This window comes from Lissotriton helveticus, chromosome 4_1 (assembly GCF_964261635.1).
Source record: "Lissotriton helveticus chromosome 4_1, aLisHel1.1, whole genome shotgun sequence".
In the NCBI taxonomy this organism is placed as follows: Eukaryota; Metazoa; Chordata; class Amphibia; order Caudata; family Salamandridae; genus Lissotriton; species Lissotriton helveticus.
In genome coordinates this window covers 1,176,206,616-1,176,224,871 of record NC_136063.1, presented here as the reverse complement: position 1 = coordinate 1,176,224,871, position 18,256 = coordinate 1,176,206,616, and the positions used below count along the sequence as shown (strand labels likewise).

At 41.5% G+C, this 18,256-nt stretch overlaps 1 protein-coding gene across 9 annotated transcripts in view; it reads right to left on the bottom strand.

The window, feature by feature from the left end:
• Positions 1 to 18,256, bottom strand: part of RELCH (RAB11 binding and LisH domain, coiled-coil and HEAT repeat containing) — an 878,561-nt gene that overhangs the window by 131,652 nt on the left and 728,653 nt on the right. For 6 of the 9 annotated variants that reach the window (XM_078687764.1, XM_078687757.1, XM_078687759.1 and 3 more), the window contains 2 exons: positions 4,111 to 4,193; positions 3,253 to 3,316 (listed from right to left, as the gene is read on the bottom strand). In XM_078687764.1, coding sequence (XP_078543890.1) covers positions 3,253 to 3,316; positions 4,111 to 4,193 — 147 coding nt within the window. Of the gene's footprint in view, positions 1 to 3,252; positions 3,317 to 3,495; positions 3,579 to 4,110; positions 4,194 to 18,256 lie in introns of all 9 variants that reach the window. The other 3 variants (XM_078687760.1, XM_078687761.1, XM_078687765.1) reach the window with 1 other exon arrangement.

Here is an 18,256-nt window from a genome sequence, read left to right as displayed (position 1 = left end):
GCGGCCATGACCGAGTGCCTGAGTGGTGTGTATGTGCAGCTTGCAAGAAGGTGTGTAAAGTTCCTCAGAGAAGCACTGAAGCTACTGAATCTTCCGCCAGAGAGCCATTAAGCTTGGGAACTTTTAGACCCTTAATTGTAACCTTGATGTTTCAACATCTCTGGCAAGTGGTCAAGGCCGCAATGGGTCTACCTGTGGTCCATGCAGACCCATTCTAGTTGAACCTCCGTTTGCTCTCTGGCTCTTCACCTCCAAAAATAGACACCAGAGTGTCACTAAAAAGTAATTTGCCATGATGCTGCAGCAGCACTTTATTTAATTTAAATAGTAACAGTGATGCCCGGTAGATTTTATTGCACCTGTCACTTTCCTAAGTTCAAACGGCTTGGGGTGACTTCGAATTGCCAGTCTTGTATCTCAAAAGAATCTGATCAGCAGAGCACAGCCACAATGAATTTTGCCAAGCTGGTTTCTGTGGCACTTTACTCAATGGAGGGTAAAAATTGCACTTTAGTTACTGGATGCGCTTCAGAGACACCTGCCACTTCTTATTGCATGACGCACTTTACCAACAACAATTGAGTCATTGACCATTTGTCTTCTACAGAAGCCTTCAGTATACAAGTCATTTGCTGGCCAAAGAAGCGACCTCTTGTGTATAGATTTAGTTTCTGTCCCCACCTCATTTCACTGTATTTTCCAAATGCATGATGGTTACCTCTAGGGATAACATTGAATCTGTTAGAGCTCCAGAAGATGTTTTTATCTATTTATATATCCCTGGCCCATTGTAGGTCATTTCACCTGACCTTCAATTGACTTCAATACAGTACCCAACCCCCATCACCCATGGGCTAGAAGTGTGCCCTAATCACTTTGTCGTGTAACATTGCACCCTGCACTTTAGAGGCTCATGCTTGTAATTGAGTTCATTTTGTTGCAGTACGTTTGGCTGGTTGATCATGGCTGTTATAGGACACTAAATATAGGCACTGAGTAAGATAAATATATATTTTGTATATTGTGCTGTTTTAAATAACTCAAAGCAGAGATGAGGGACGGAGCGCTGCAACCTTTCAGACACTCACCCCCAGTCACAGATCTAGGTGAATCCATCATTGTACTTAAGCACAATTCGCCACCTCATTTCAGACCCAGCCATATGCAAATCAGTCTTGACCCTGTGCCTCATGGGAACAGTCCAGACCGAACTTCCAAGCCAGGTCTTCCCTGAACCGGAAATAATCATTCTGGGACCGGTTTCGGGGTAACACTTCTTATCAGCCAAGCTAGCTTGAACCCAGTGGCAAAGTGAGCAAGGGACCCACATCTGGGCATACCCTGCCAACTTAGGGCGAACAAAGCAAACTCAAGGAGATGATGAACGGAGGAGTGCTGAAACTTTTCAGACACTCACCCCCAGTCACAGGTAACTCGAAAAAATAAAATGTATCTATCTATCTGCTGGGGAAGAAGCCAAAGAATGAAGGCGAAGAAGAGCACTTGCGAACGAACTCAAGAAATGGGTTGCTAGTGCAGGGAAATGTATCAGCTTTGCAAGAAAGTTGAAACGAGGACCCAAAATGTCCATGGCTGCCGCTCAAGGGCCTTTCAAACTTACAGTATTGTTTTCTATTTTAAGAAACGGATTGAAGTGGGCTTTTCAGTCACATTAGTGAGTAGATTTAATCTTTCGTAGTTTTATATAACAATACATTCTTGCCACATAAAGGAATGTTTGTGAATAAATCATTTTAACAAAAAGAAGATGTTATCTAATGAAGTTTGCTTCTTTCTAATGTTAATTTACATACGAGATACCATGATGGAGAAGTCGGTGGCGTGACCAAGAGCCCTTTTGTGTTCAATAGGAAACAGTGTTTATAATTTTTTTAACGCACTTACCAACAAAGTTTGTTGATGACTGGCCACAGAGCAATGCAAACTGACTCAGGAGTCACTATAGAAAGGCTGCTTTATTGCAGGCTGCCAAGAACATAAATACTCATCAGGGGAAATGGGAACAAAGGCAGTATCTGTGAGGGTTAGAGACTGGCATTGCTTGGCAGGAACCATGGGAAGCACAAGTAAGCAAGTCGTCAAGTTCCTTCACACAATGAAACAAGTTACTTACCTTCGGGTAAACCTCTTTCTAGTGGATACTTTAACAGCCGATTTCTGATCTTAGAATATGCTCCAAATCCCAGACTTTATCTGGAGAATTTTGTACATGTGATCCCAAATGCCAATAAATGGCTACATACTGCCCGGAAAGTGATATGTTAGAGCGCCACTCTTGAGAGCAGATGTCAGTTCCTTTCTTTCTGTGCCAACTGATTGGGATCAGGTGCTCCACTTCCAACTTTTTCTGATGGTTCCAGAACTTGTACATAGTGTGCAGGGAAACTATGTCCACACCAAAAAATACAGGATTGAAGGTGTGCCATGACTGAAACAGAAGTCAATCCAGACAATGGCTTTGGTGCCAGGGTTCCAGATCTAAATCTGAGTTGTGTGGGAAATGTGCCTTAACACAGCCAAATATGATTCAAGAGCAGAAAGTAAGGTTCTACATTGCCAGACAAAAGAAGTTGTTGCAGTCTTCGCATGGATTCTGTTCCAAGTCCTGCGACAGTTACACTTTCTGTCCGAAATCTTCAGGTAAGTCTAAGTACCACTTAAGAAAGCGAAGCAAGATTTGACCCCAGCCCTCGTATCTGACTCCAAAGAGAAGGTGGAGGAAATCAACATGCCAGCCACATTCCATTCAAGGTCTCCGGATTCTGCAGGTTGGGGGATAATAGAAGGCCAGGAATCTGCATTTAGAAGCATCCTTCAGAAGGATATTTTGACAGTGGTTGAGATGAATATCACACCTCTCTCAAAAGAGGAGGGAATGTAGAGCAAGCAATGTGTCAAGCACAGTGTCACTGGTGAGGAGCAAAGGTTGGTGTGGGATCTTAGAACGGGGGTACAGTCATTAGGCACTGAGTAAAGTGGAAAGGCATAGAAATTCTGTTGTCTAGCTCACTTCTCACTTAAAGCTGTTGGTTATATACTGGGAGTAGGGGTATACTTTTCCAGTGAGTTCAAGACTATTCATATTTATTCACCATAATTACAGAGAAATACCTTCAGCTAAATTTCTTTATCAATTATCAGAAGTGCACAGTATGCAGAATTAGGCTAATCAGAAATTACAAACTAGTCTCAAATTAAATACCTGTACCAGGATCTTTGAATATCCCTTACCTCTCGCTGAGTAACCGTTTCCATGATGGTACCAAATGCTGGTATTGTGGCTATTCTTACTGAGCTAGTAGAAGATAAATGAAAGGTAACATTAAGCAAATGAAAATGCAACCAACATGAAATCAGTTATTTTAAATTAATATATATAATTTCAACTATATGAATGCAATACATTATTTAAGAGTAAATAAAGAGAAAAAAATAACCCGAAGACAGGTTAAAGTCGCAGTCGGAGAAACTCACAATTCAGGATCACTGGACAAGGTAACAAGGGCCGGTGCAACACGCTTGTCAATTAATGCTTCACGTATGCCTCGAAGGGTCAGCTGTAATCAGTCAACATGCAATAAAAAATGGTTTGGTAAAAAATGATTGATACCTGGTTTTCTGTGACTGAGGATGGGCAGACGACGTTCACTGGCTTTGCAAGATGTATACATTCACACACAATACAGCATAATGAATTGCTTAGGCTCTTTTGTCCACGTTCAAGCACTTGTAGCTAATTATCAGCTTTTTAAGTTAGCTGCACAACTCCTTGACTTGTGAGAAATACATCAGCTTGTGAGAAATACTTCAACAGTCAATCCACAGCCCGCAATATTTGTTCATCTGGTTGGATAATTCAGAATTTCCCCAAGTGAGATTCATATTTAGGTACCTTACAAAAAATAATCTGAAATTTCCATCAGATAATGTGGAAATTCTTTTTTAAGGATATTGGCCTCTGCATGTGCACTAGAACGATTACTCCCATCCAGTGCAAAATCAAATAAAAATATGATGCGGAAGGAAACTGAGGGGTATTTCTCACTAGACATGGGGATGTCAGATGTAAAAGGCAGAGGCAAAACTTACATTTCAGGGTCACTGGAGAGAGTAATGAGAGCAGGAACAACCCTCTGGGCTACCAGGGTTTCATTCACCCCCTTCACCAACAGCTGATAGAGTTGGTTGGAGCAGGCAAGAGTAGCATCGCCGAGTGGTGCACGTAAAAGTATGCACACAGTGTTGTGGCAAGGAGAGCAGCACAACGAAGATAGAGAGCGAGGGCAGAGGAGCATCAAATGGGGGAAAAAACACAAAAGCAAACCACCATTAGAAGCTACAGTAAGCAAATACATATCTGCTAATGCTCTAAACAGGTGTAGCAAAGTGTGAAAAAGCTCAGCAGTGTTCACATGGCACTTTTTAAGCAAACAGTTCCCAGCAATCTATATTCCTCAAATCATGTAGAAATTAAACGTAGAAACTATAAACACTGTGCTTTAAAACTACCACTGAACAATAGTGGGCTGTAGTAAGACCAAAAGAGCTTAGCGGTTCAAGCAATTGCATCTTGATGACAAAAGTCAGAATCATGGATCTTCTGAAAGGTGGAATTAAGCAAGTGTTCACCACTATTCAGAGAATGGAAAAGTGAAAAGTAGGGATTAAAAGGTGTATCAAATTACACATGCGCTCTTTTTCCAGATAAAGGCGCAGATAGATAAGAAATTGATTAGTACTTTCAGTAAAATACTGGTGCCTCCTGACAAATTCTCAACAGAAAACACTGTTGAAATTCTGAGGTACAAGCATTCTCAGGTCATAAGATGCAAGGAGGGTTGTTCGGGAATCTTGCTAAATACAGTAGACAAAAGAACCCAACCATTCCCAAGATTCAACATTTGTTGGCCTATGCAAATAATAATGAAGCAAGCAATAATGAAACAATCCATTTTAAAATAACTCTGGTCTTATTTCAAGGTGACGGAAGGGATGTACACAAAATACAAAACTAAACATACGAAAAATATTACAAAACAAGATCAGCTGCCAACAAAAGTTAAAAACTGTACAAACACATGGACACAATCAATGAATGCAATATGCCTTTGTTAAACGATTCACCATAAACCATTAAAAAGTAAAAAAAGAAAAAGCATGCATTGCTCACAATATACATTCAAACAAAGCTTGGGGGCAGTAATTCATCTCAAATGTTTGGAGCTACTGCAAAAATGACACTAAGCTCTTAACTGATTATGGATCATGAGCACTTCTTGTGGGATAAGGTCTCCCTATTCACCAAGAGGGTCCTCCTCGCATCAAAAAAAGTTTTTAAAAAAAAACTTCAGATATGCGGTGATTGGGGGCCTGTAACACAGAACAATTTAAAGTCTGCAGATTTTTTAACACTGCTATTATGACCATTTTAAGTAGCAACCTTGCTAACAATGTATTGTTGTAAATAACCTAAATCACACCATGTGCAAACAACTAGCAAAAACGGTGCATCCTTCTCAGGTTTATCTTGGGTTTGCTCCAGAGTTGGAGTTTAATGATCTGTAATACAAACACTATGAACTGAATTATACCGTGCTGCATAAATATCCTCATACACTCACAAATCACACCATCATAGAACAAGCTGTTAATTATTTGCAACATACACCAATGGAAGAGGCAGAGAGATGCTTACGGGTAGGCTACTCCAAGGTTACACTGCATAAAACCAGAAATGTGCTGTCATTTTCTAGTAAGAAAATGTGACATTTATATCATCAGAACACACTGGTTGGAGAATGGGAGATCTCTCATGGTAGTGTCATGTGCCTAATCAGGCAGGCAGACGTTTAAGAATCAGGCACTTGAGTGTCACTCGGTAACCTAGAAAAACAAAAACAGAGTGACTTCTGCAAAGTGAACACGCAACATAGTCAGGGTAGAATCTCTAACCTCTCGATTCCTCTAAAAAAAACCTCAATGCAAGGCTGCTCCTGGAGTTTTAAAACTCTTTTAGGGGCTCTGGTAAAACCACTTGTCAGTGAAATTTGGAACAGAATTGTTTTAAAAAAAAGAACTAAAATGACTCACTGTATTGAGCAAATACTTAATGTTAAAAGACAACACTATTCTTGGCCTCGTTATAAATTACCTGATGCTTCGGGGACTGTAGAGATGGGGAGCAACATAATATTTGCAATGTCATGAGGATCTCTCCTGATGTTGATTTGGAAGATTAAAAGTTGATCGCACCACCATAGGGATGTGTTCCTCCATGCCATGGAGAATAAGTGGAGCCAGGCAGCTGGCAGTTCTAATCCTTACTTGTCTACAGGACAAATTAATTTCCATCCAGAGAAGTGTGGTCAACATGATTTACATGTCAGGAGTTTGTAACTAAATCCTTTTTAGAGCTTGTATCTCTTAAGGGAGAAGGCAAGCAAGTGGTCTAGGGCTCTTTGGAAACATGTATGGATCTTTTAAATTAATCTTGGCACCCAAGAGAGAAGATACCTTTAGCTATCCCCATTTGATTCGATCAATCTATCAACTGTTTCAGGAAGAATAAAAGACACTCTCAGCAAGCCCATTGTGGGTTGTTAGTGCTGTGATTTAACCTGCTTGCAGCATTTAGCTATCTTAGCATAAACTGTATTCCATAATTCCTTGCTCAGTGCATCGCTCAAGTAGTGGATGTGGCTGACACTATTTCTGTCTTGGTACAGAAGAGACAGACAAGACTAAGTCAGGTTCTGTAAAGAGTGCAGGCTGACCAATTGGCTGGTACTCTGAAAAATTAAGTGAGAATGTTCATTGACATAGCCTGCAAAGTTGAGCTAGCCATCTCTTGTTCTCAAGGTGCAATGAGAACACTAAAGCAAAATGCTTTTTCAAAGATTGACAGTTTGAGTTTATAATGTCCTGGTGGATATGGAGAGAAATCTTATTAAGATCATTGCATGGTAGGGTAGGGTGCCAGAGATGATTATGTTAATAGAGTCACTGTTTAATATCGGTTCAGGGTCCCAAAACCATGTATTTAAAAGTGAAATAATTAAAAAGCTTCTCCTGAAAGATTTTTATTGCTCTGCTGGCGATAAAAGACTCAATAGACTCAATTACTTGATGAGTTAAAGTCTTCACAAGTTATCTGTCTAAGATTCCAAAGTCAGAGGGTGAAAAGGCCCCAGCCCCCGATATGATACAATACAAGAAATAATTACTTACCTTTGGTAGCAATATTTCTGGTAGAAACACCATTTTGACTACTCCTTTGGGGTTTCAGACTGGTCGGAAAAACTTTTTTCCCCAGCAATGACTCACCAGTGCGGTCAGGAGTTGCCTCATACCTCCAGCCGTGTCTCTGTTTTTGTATGTGCCTGCACTGGAGTATATTAGGCACCAAACTGCATGCTAATGCTAGTTTTTTATACTTTATCTGCCCCTAATCGAAGCGTGCAGAGAGAAACTGAGAGTGCACAACAGCACTATGTAACATGCCTGCATACCGTGCAATATTATGTATCATCATTCTACCTTCTTGAGACGGATGGAAGACAGTGAGGAGTCTGGAGGACTTGAAATATTGTTATCAAAGGTAAGCGTTTTTTCTGATGGATACATCTCCTTGCAGATTCATGATTGAGTCCCAAAAAATTACCTCCCTGAGACGTTAGGATTGAGTAGTACCAGTTAATCAAGGAAGTAATGAAACACTGCCTGGGTAAAGTACCTATGTATGCAGGTCTGAACAGTGAGGCATAAGTGAGAAGCAAAAGTGTGTGCAGATGTCAACCAGCCAGCCAAGGTTAGCAACCAAGAAGTATCAGAAGAGAGTTGTGGGGTGGACACAGCAATGACTGTAAAGGAATGGGTGCAAATATCCTCCAGAGTTTCTTTCTTAGTCAATGCCTAGCCGATTTAGATGCATAAGGATCTCGCTATTGAGAAATGGTGCACTTGGATCCGCTTTGCATGTTTCAGCTCCAGCGAAGGCCACAAAGAGATGATCCTCCTCAATGGACCCTCGGTCATGTCCAGACAAGTAAGACATCATATCAGGGATACAGTGTATGATGCTGCTGCTCCTCCTTAGTTGAATGTGGAAGGGGTAGAAAGATGGAAGTTTAACAGACTGTGTTATATGAAATGCAGAGACCACCATAGGTCAAAAATAAGGACAGCGGGGGCAAGGCCAGTAGGCCCCCCAAGTTGATTGCAGTTTCTTGAGAGTTCCCAGGTGGGCTCCTGTTTATACTCTTTTACTCGGCCTCCGGAGGTCTTTGAAAGACCAGTATTGAATCCCAAAGTGGATGGAAAGCTATGCCATAGCAACAAGCTTCCATCACTGCTTTGTGTCAGGACTTTGGAGGGTATGGCGAGTTCTCCCCTGGGCTGACTGTGAAAAACAGGGACAGCAGAGTGCAGGATACAAGCTTAGAAAACCCTGCCAGCTCGAACCGCTGCCAAGGCATGTGAAGTGGCATGCTTTAAATCTAGCACCACTTAGACTATGCTGGAGCTTGAATCAAAGTTGGAGAGGCTGGAAACATGGAGAAAGGAGACAGCTTCCGAATTCAGGGTGTGCCTGGAGTAATCTGAACTGAAGCTCTTTGCAAATGGATGGTAGGTGTTCTGCGTGATCTACTGGAGTCGCAGGGGAGTGATGCCACGATGATTGTCAGTCAGATCTAAAGCTGTTAGTTCCACTTGAGGGAGGGTTTCATTCCAGGTTTTGAGAGGCCAGATTTTATGAATGGCCAAGCAGAAAAGGTAGAGATGGTGGGAGAGGTTAGATTTCTCTTCATTATGGGACTATGTGCCAACACTGTTGCGGAAGAGAGGTCTGTTGGAAGTCAAGAAGAAAATGACTCTCAAGGACTCATAGTCTCAGTGGATTATACAATTTTTCTTAGAGTGGAACAAGATATTTTAGGTAGATAAAGCCAGGATTTTTTTGTGGGGTTAGACCATGATTCTTGGTGATTGTATTTGAGTTGCTAAACATGACTCAGCACAACAGTGATGTACCAGAAGGTTGGTGCGGGTTTTTGGTCTTGGATTTCAGATTTGGGGTGGGGGATGCTCCGCAGGTAGGAGGTGGGGTGAAGTAGGTGTGAGCTGGGGTCCTGAACAGTACATAGTCCTCTTTTGTCTTTGCTTTTAATTTCTTCCCTTTTTGCCCTTAGGATGGCTGAGAAAATGGGCTATGGGCCAAAACATAGCATGTTGTTTAGATAGGAAAATCTGGAGCTGTGTTTGATAATAGAACTTGTGTTTCGGTTACCTAGTGATGAAAGATCTAAGAAGACAATACTGTCTTTTTGCACCACTGACATTATGAATGATAAGATTTAAACCTAAAAAGGACAAACAGGTGTGAAGAGCCAACTCAACTGGGTACAGAGGACAGATCTTAAGAGAACATTCCCTGGATGAGAGAGGAGTCTGCTTGGGGATCTCTCTGAAAGACTTGGGCACAAAAATTAACCTCCTGCACCCAGATAACCTTCAGTGCTTGGAGGCACAAGAATCACAGGCTGCAGCTTCACGTCCAGCTCACAGACAACATATACCATCATCAAGGGGATCTAGAAGGGACATTTTGCAGTCCCACATTTAAGGCTTCAAGTCTGAGGCCCGCAGAGGAGAAATTTCACCAAGATGATGATGGAAAGCTGAGAATTATTCAGGCAGGGCACAGATATAGAGCCCCAGACCATGCTGATGAGGGAGAAACAGGAATGTTTGTCAGCAAGCTGGTTGGGATCAAACATACTCCAGTAACCCCACATACAGAAGTGGAGGTGCCGCTGGAGCCGCACAGTTCCACTTGCAGTGCTGGGGGAAAACATTTTCTGGACCAGTCTGAAGCCTGGAAGGAGTAGTCAAAGGTGAAGAATCTGCAAGAAGATGTATCTACCAAGAATTCAAGTACTACTAGAGTATGCCTTCTAGAACTGTTCCTTTCAGTCAAAAAGGCTTCCAAAAGAAAACATCTCATTTATGGGAGCACAGAGTTTCAGGGTCATAGGTCTCCAAAACTGGGGAATTTAATGGCAAATACATTTTCCTTCTGCTAACAGTATGCTCAACAAGCACCAGCATAAGAATGGAGTGCGTGTTGGCCTGGTGACAGAGGCACATTGTTCCTCGAGGAGTGACCCTTGGGATTCAGTGTAGACGAAACTGAAGATTTTGTCAGAAGTACACTCACCTCAGAAGTGTAAGACAAGTCACTTATTGTTTGGAGGCAGGGAAAAACTTCTGAAAGGAAGCCAGAACCAAATATGGATCACATATGTTTTAGAAACAAAGATAAATTTGCTCTTGGTAGGAGTGTCACTCCGGGATGTCAGTTACCCTCAGAGACCAATTCAACAGGTGTTCTTAAACGCGCCTATTTAAGTGTTGCGCAATGGGAAACCTACCACTATACCAAATCATGGTAGTTGAAGTCTTATTGGAAGCGAGGATGTACTATGGCATGGGAAGTTCAACTTCAGATTCATATTAGCACAAAATAAACAACACAACATGCTTTCCACCAATCCAGGAGATCCTTCTTTCTAATGGTTGAAAAACATTAAATTGTTTGTCCAGTTTTGTCAAATCTGACGGAAGCTCCTTGAATTCTGTTAGTGCTGGTAATCTGAAGGTTTTGATCACGTTTATGAAAAGCTAATTGGCATATGCAGAAATTACTATGTAACCAAGCAAAAATGTGGCAAGTTTAGTGCTTCTGGGAGTAATGTTCCATAAGTACAAAGTTGAAATCAACTGTAAAAAAGAAATATTAAAATATGTCTGTCCTCTTACCTAATTCGGATGGTTCCTTAAAAATTGTCCGGTGCAAGTGTTCATTTCTACTTAAATGCAGAAGTATTATTTTGGAAATGTCCAATATTTTAGCTTCCTCATTAAATTTGCTTTAAAATTAATTGATCATGGTTTTCAAAGTCAAAATTATAGCAAGGCCAACACCCAGCTAAACCGAAAAATTACCACCTTGTTCTTCCTTAACCCTATGCATGAAATATGGAACAGAAAAATGCTTAAACACAGAAAAAGTCTATTTTGTATTGAAGTCTACTGAAGAATTGAAGAGGAAAACTAGAACAAAGCATAATCTGAAATATACCAAGTTGGATACCTGTATGGGTTGATAAATAGAGCCATCAGCACACTTTGTCTGCAGATGGCATACTACTTGCTATGATTATTTGTTACAACCAGTGCCATAACTTTGGAACATAACAAGGTGACAAGAATAGATGCTGTGAACACCAGGTACTAGTGTTCCGGTATACCAGGAACTGCTAAGAGTCTTTGAACAGAAGTATGAAGAGTCCTGGACATTTTGAAAAATTAAATTCTGTCAGGTTTTCAAAAAACTTGCTGTACTTATTACTTGTGCAAATCAAACTATATCTTTCAGAATCTGCAGCAACAGGCTACTTTCAAAACTGTCAAACTCAGACAAGGGTAAGCACAAAAGGTCAATTTAAAAAAGGTGAACGGCTGTGTTGTGGGTGGTCGAGGAGCGCCGCTAGCCACAATTGGACTCCAGCCCCCAGCAGCACCAGGGGCGACGCACCCGTGACGCGTAGGGAGCGCCAGGAGGCGCTGAAAAGGAGACGCCCCCTCTCGCCCCGCGAGTCGCGCGCGGTCGGCGCCGGGAGAAGCCCGGGACAAGGGCGGGACAGTCTTAGACAGTCCGAGACTGGCCGTGACTGGACTGGGCCATATCCCCTGTTCCTCAAACAAGGTATTTACATACTAACTTGTTACGGCACTTGGAAAGTTTAACTGACCCATACATTTGTTTCTCCTCCTAACTGTATGTCCCTGTAGCATTTGTGTCCTGATAATTCCTCCCGAGTTCTTTTCTTCACTGAAAGCTAATTATGCCTAAAAAAGGAGTGCCTATTCCTACCAAAACAATGGATAATTACCTGGTTCAAGTGGTGTCAAAAATAAATTGCAACAGGAGACAGTCACTGGGACTTAGTCAATCTCCTGACCTACAGCTCTTGAGCCCAACCCCACTATCCCTACAGGCAGAAACTTCATTGCTGCAAACTTCCTTTGATCAGACAGTTAACAACAACTCCCACATTTGTGATAAGGATGATCAAAGTAATGTTTTGGCAGCTGACCTGGTAAACCCCATTGTCAACGATCTAGAGAAAAATATTAGTTCTGAACGTGAGATGGTGGCTCATTCTACAGACGGTGACCTTTCTACCTCTTCTGATGAGGAAATCCGACCAGTCAGAACCACCAGAAGAACCCAGCCAAAACGATCAGGCCTGCGATCTGGCCCAAAGAAAAAAAGGGCATCCCCTCCTGGGAAAACCAAGGCTAGAAGTACGGAGAATGGGGTTGACAGGGTCAAATGTTCCTTGGACGATGATTTGCTCCTCAAGCTAGTTGATATGATGGATTCCAAAATTAAATCCATCATTAAGCCACTGGTCGCTAAGATTGACAAACTAACTACTGAAATAAAAAAAATGGCCACAATACAGGCTAAAGCTGTGGATGAGGCTGATAAGTTGTCTACACTAGTGACAAAAGTAGCCCAGGTAACTGAAGAAAACCCTGGGAAAACAATTATGGAGGGGGGCGACTCCATGCCATGTAACCAACAGGGTCAGGTACCATCAAGTTCTAACAATCAACCAGATGCAAATGATGGTGGTTTGATAATACCAAATATCATGCCTGTATTATGCCCGGACAAAGATTCTCTTCAATTTATAGAAGAAGCTTCTCCTGTGGTACTAGTGCTGGCCAACGTTCCACCCCTGGCGTCTGGTCAAGTGGAAACTTCTGCTTCATTGACTAGCAAGGCGCTGCATTGGCTGACAGGGAATATGCTGATGGCGCCTGGAGGGAAACAGCAACTTGCAGGAGAAATCAAGACAGCTAAGAGGGTTACCTGGATAGGGAATAGACCAAAAAGGTTTAAAGGAGACTGTGTAACGGTGACCTTTTCACATCCGGCCGTCTTACCTAATGTGCTGACTAATGTTCTTCCGCCACAAAGAAGAAGTGGAACAGTTGTTCCTCTCACTCTAAATTTTTTTTATGGCGAACAACAAAATGTAACCTATCCAAAAACTCCGGGCCCAGTATGGGACACTGCAAGAAATGGACGAGGAATAATGGATTCAGTTAACGAATGGGCTTGGCCTGTAGGAAATAGATATGAGACTTTATCAGGGCTTAATGAATGTGATTGACTCGGAAGGGAAAATAGTATTGTAAGCTATATTATACCATGTGAAAGTCAAGCGGGAGTTGTACTATCCGAGATAAATACTTCAAAAAATGATAGCTCCTTACTGGAGATAAATTTTATTAGCCGACAAAGTATTTTTAAGAATTCACATGGAAATAGTGTTTCTCATTGTTGTCCAACTGCCTCTAATAATAATATTAATAAGAATGTTAAAACATGTTCTAATTTGGTGTCAAATGAGAATTCTGCGAATGCAAATACCTCATCCCAAACTCATATGTCTGACCAAATTACCGACATAGTAGTATCTAATGTCAATGTGGCTGCTGTTTTTACCCTAGTGTCATGGAATATAGCAGGCCTGAAAAATAAAATTACATCTCTTGACTGGCTAGCTTTCCTGTATACAAAGGATATTATCCTTCTCCAGGAAACTTGGCAGGAAACCCCAGAACCAAAGCAAGGTTATTTACATTTTTACATCTCGGCTACTCCGAGCCTACGGGGTAGGTCAAAAGGGGGGACTGGTGACATGGGTTAAACAAAATAGTGGGTACTCCGCTTCCCAGCTGGCGACAAACACCCCTGATATTTTGTTAGTAAAACTTCAGCAACACCAGTGTAAAGATCTTTATGTCTTTAACATCTATTCAAGGGGCCTACCAGGTGGGAAAGCCACTGAGGCAATTGAACAATTAGATATGCTTTTAAAACAATATTGTTTGAATGGCAACGTTATTGTTGCAGGTGATTTTAATTGTTGTTTCGAACTCCTAGATAATTATGATGTAGACCTTACGATGGAAGAAGATTGTATTTGGAAAATCCCTCAGCTGTCTTTATTACCTATAAAAAAATGGTCAGAGGCCGCATTGCAAATAAAAATTTTGTGAGTGGAGCATGGGCTTCGTGCCACCAATGGAAGAACTGGTTCAGATACACTGGGTGCCCCTACCTTTAATAATGGTATATCACACAGTCGTATTGACTATATCCTTATTAACAAGGAGAATTGGGTTAGTGTCATCGATATGTGGATAGAGCAGCGGGCCGAAAGTGATCATGATGCATTAGTTTTGACACTTAGGTTGTTTGATCTATCTAATAACGAAGCACAAAGCGATAATGTGCAAATTTCTCTTTCTAATGATTATAGACGTATTAGATGGTCAAACTGTGTTATAAACGAAGAAAATGTTGCAGCTATGAGGGACTTAACTATCCAGGCTACAATAGATCTAAGGAACAAATATGATGATGTAACTTCATTATCAAATGTCAGCAAGATCCACAATGTGTTTTTTAATAAATTAAAATCCTTCTTTGTAAAAAAGGTCACTAAGAAACAAAGTAGGCCAACAAAGAAGGAGGATCAATGGTACAATAGATCATGTAGGGTTGCCTACAAAGCTCTGTCAGATGCAGTAAAGACAAAAGATATAGTGAAGATAAAGGATGCCCGTGCCATGTATAAGAAAACACAAATCAGGGCAAAAAGAGACTGGGATGATGGTTACTGGGATGACCTTCTGAAAGCCAGTAACGAAAGATCCATGTCCACTTTTTGGGACATTGTTAAGTGGGGACGGGGGGCTAAAAGAGGAGAACCCACGAATCATGTGTCACCTAACGCCTGGGTTTCCCATTACGCGTCCCAGTTTGCCTCGGAGGACATAGAAGAAGATGGGTCCGAAGTATTCTCGGTCATAAATCTGAGTACTGGCTCCCTATCCTTCACTAAAACTGATGTCCTAAAAACTTTGAATAACATTCCGAAAGCAAGGGCCCCAGGCATGGACTTGGCCCCTGCTGACCTATTTATGCATGACAGGGACCTTTGGGCTACCTATATACAGCTGTTAGCTAATGGCATTGCAAGGGGCTCACCTATTCCTGAGACCTGGAAGGGTGCCGAGATCATCCCAATCTTTAAAAAATGGGAAAGCTCGGATCCAGGTAATTATAGGCCTATTAGCCTCATCGCATGCATCCAAAAGGTAGTGGCAAGGCTTGTGTTGCAGCGTATTCATGCCTGGATAGATGAGCAAGATATCTTGTCACCGTTACAGGCAGGGTTTCGCTGCCATACTAGTACCATTGACCAAGTTTTTAGATTTGTTTTAATATACTGGAGGGTAGTTCTACTTGGTGGGGGTATGCTGTTTGCAGCCTTTGTTGACCTCAAATCAGCTTTTGACTTGGTCCCTCGTGTCAAGTTGTGGAAAGCCTTACACGAACAGGGCATCCCAACTGAAATTTTATCCTTGCTAATTAGACTGCACGAAGACAATTTTGCCCAAGTCCGTTGGAACCAGCAGGGAAGCGTAACAGATAAATTTCCTATTGCGAGGGGAGTACGCCAAGGCTGTGTACTAGCCCCAACCCTCTTTTCGCTATACATCAACAGGGTGATCAGGTATTTTGAACAACAACCGACCGACGCACCCAAGCTGGCCGGAAAACTGATCCCCCTGTTAATATCAAAGACGCAACAGGGGTTACAGAAGGCTATACACGTCTTCGAAGCGTTTTGTGCAGATCATGGCCTTGTTGTTAACACAGCTAAAACAAAATTCATGGTTTTGCATAAACGGAAACACGTGAGAGGGAAGGTGGTTATGGATGGGGTCCAACTTGAACAGACCCAAGTCTTTAATTACTTGGGCATTACTCTGTCCTATGAATTAGATTGGCAGCAGCATACCAATCAGCTGGTTACGAGGCATGCTCAACTGGCAGGGGCACTCACCAAGGATTTTTTTTAATCACATTCTAGGCCTATTACTCCTCTTTTAAAAATTCATAATGCTAAGGTGGGAGCAGCAGTCCTATATGGGGCGGAACTCTGGGGGACCAGTAACCTCACTAAGTTGACGGTCGCTCAAAATAAATTTTTTCGTAATATTACTGGATTACCAGCATCCACTCCTTTGATACCTCTCCACTATGACCTAGGAGCTCGTAGCTTTGATGATATGGCTAAATACAGATCTATTGCCTACTGGAGGAGATTATGGGTAACCCCGGAACTCCTGCAGTATGCCCAGGGCTTCCTTGAAGTTAGAGACTTAGATAAGTCCCACAAAATTCAGTGGATGAGGGAGGTTAAAATAATTTACATGGCTATGGGCCTATCTGCATTATGGCTTGACCCCGCGGGAAATGTCTTCCCACCAAAAAAAATATTCCGTGAGCTGTACTGGAACATGGTTGAGCTCAGGACATTTGGACGTTATACAGATCCATCATTTACTACTAATTTCCTAGAGCTCAAGCATGCCCCGGCCCTAGAACCCTATTGGGACTGGATTACCATTCCAGGGGACCGGAAGAAGTATCACCAATTAAGGGTGGGGACACTACCACTAAATGCATTAACTGTAAAATGGCATGGGAAACAAAGTCCGGTGTGCCCATTTTGCCCCGACCAAAGGGAAAATATAGGACATGTAATGTTTGCCTGTCCTGAATATAATGCACCAAGAAAGTCGTGGCTCAAACCAATCTGTGTTCAGTTAGGCTTTAAAACTGCTAGCGAGGCAATTAGGATATTAAGAACTGATACATCCCAGCTAGTAGTTATAGCCATGTCTAAATATTTACATTGGACGTGGATAATCCGGGCCCGTAAAATGAGTTCCGTGTAACCCCAAGGCCTGCCGTTATGTGCTGCTTATGTTGTAATTTGATTAAGTAATGTGCATAGAAAATTTGGCTTTCCTAGCAATGAACGTATTATTCTCTTAACACAGATTTTTTTACTGTTTCCTTTTTTAAAAGTGTGATTTTTAGCTATTTAAATTCTTGTAACTATATATGTCTGACTAAATGTGGATCTATTATCTATGGGGTGGAGTGAAATGTATTGTAAAATGTCTTTTATGATTGAAAAATATCGAATAAAGACTATTTTGATTTGAAATATACCAAGTTGGATACCTGTATGGGTTGATAAATAGAGCCATCAGCACACTTTGTCTGCGGATGGCATACTACTTGCTATGATTATTTGTTACAACCAGTGCCATAATTTTGGAACATAACAAGGTGACAAGAATAGATGCTGTGAACACCAGGTACTAGTGTTGGCGGTATACTAGGAACTGCTAACAGTCTTTGAACAGAAGTATGAAGAGTCCTGGACATTTTGAAAAATTAAATTCTGTCAGGTTTTCAAAAAACTTGCTGTACTTATTACTTGTGCAAATCAAACTATATCTTTCAGAATCTGCAGCAACAGGCTACTTTCAAAACTGTCAAACTCAGACAAGGGTAAGCACAAAAGGTCAATTTAAAAAAAGTATACCACTCCTATGATGGTTTAAGGTAGTGTATTAAATATCCAGAACCCGGTCAGTCACTAGGAGCATCAGCTCATAGGAGCACAAGCCCTCACGCATCCAAGGATGTCATACTTCATCATTGGACTTTGACCTCGTTCCAAGGGGCTCTTTGCCAGAGATCTTATTTTGCCAACTGGGGTTGTAAGTGTGCAACCTAGGTGTGTGAATGAATACCAGCAGCTGACTTCAAAGACTGGCGTAGGGAGCTAAAATTAACTATAGATTCCTCACTATCTTCTCTTTAGTGGAAAGCGGATCTAATATTAAAAACAGGATTGAGAATCCACAGGAAATAATATTCCCAGTGTTCTCGTTTAAATACCCACTCTTAGGTAAATGATATGGGTAAATGATATGGTAGAATTTTGTCAATTATGGTAAAAATATTTTATACTTCTTCTATCCCCAAGGATCTATGATTATGCACAAACGTATGGCTTTTCAGGTTCACCCTTGGGTTTTATCCTTGTGTTGACCACAAACTACAAATGGGTAGAAACCACCAAAAATACGAAACATAGACAAACACTTAGAAAAATTTAAAAACTGTGCTAAAATAATGAGAATAAAATGGTGCTTGGATGTCTCACCATCGTTACACGTTAGTCCACTTAAATCTGAATTCTTACTGATCATCCACTAAAGG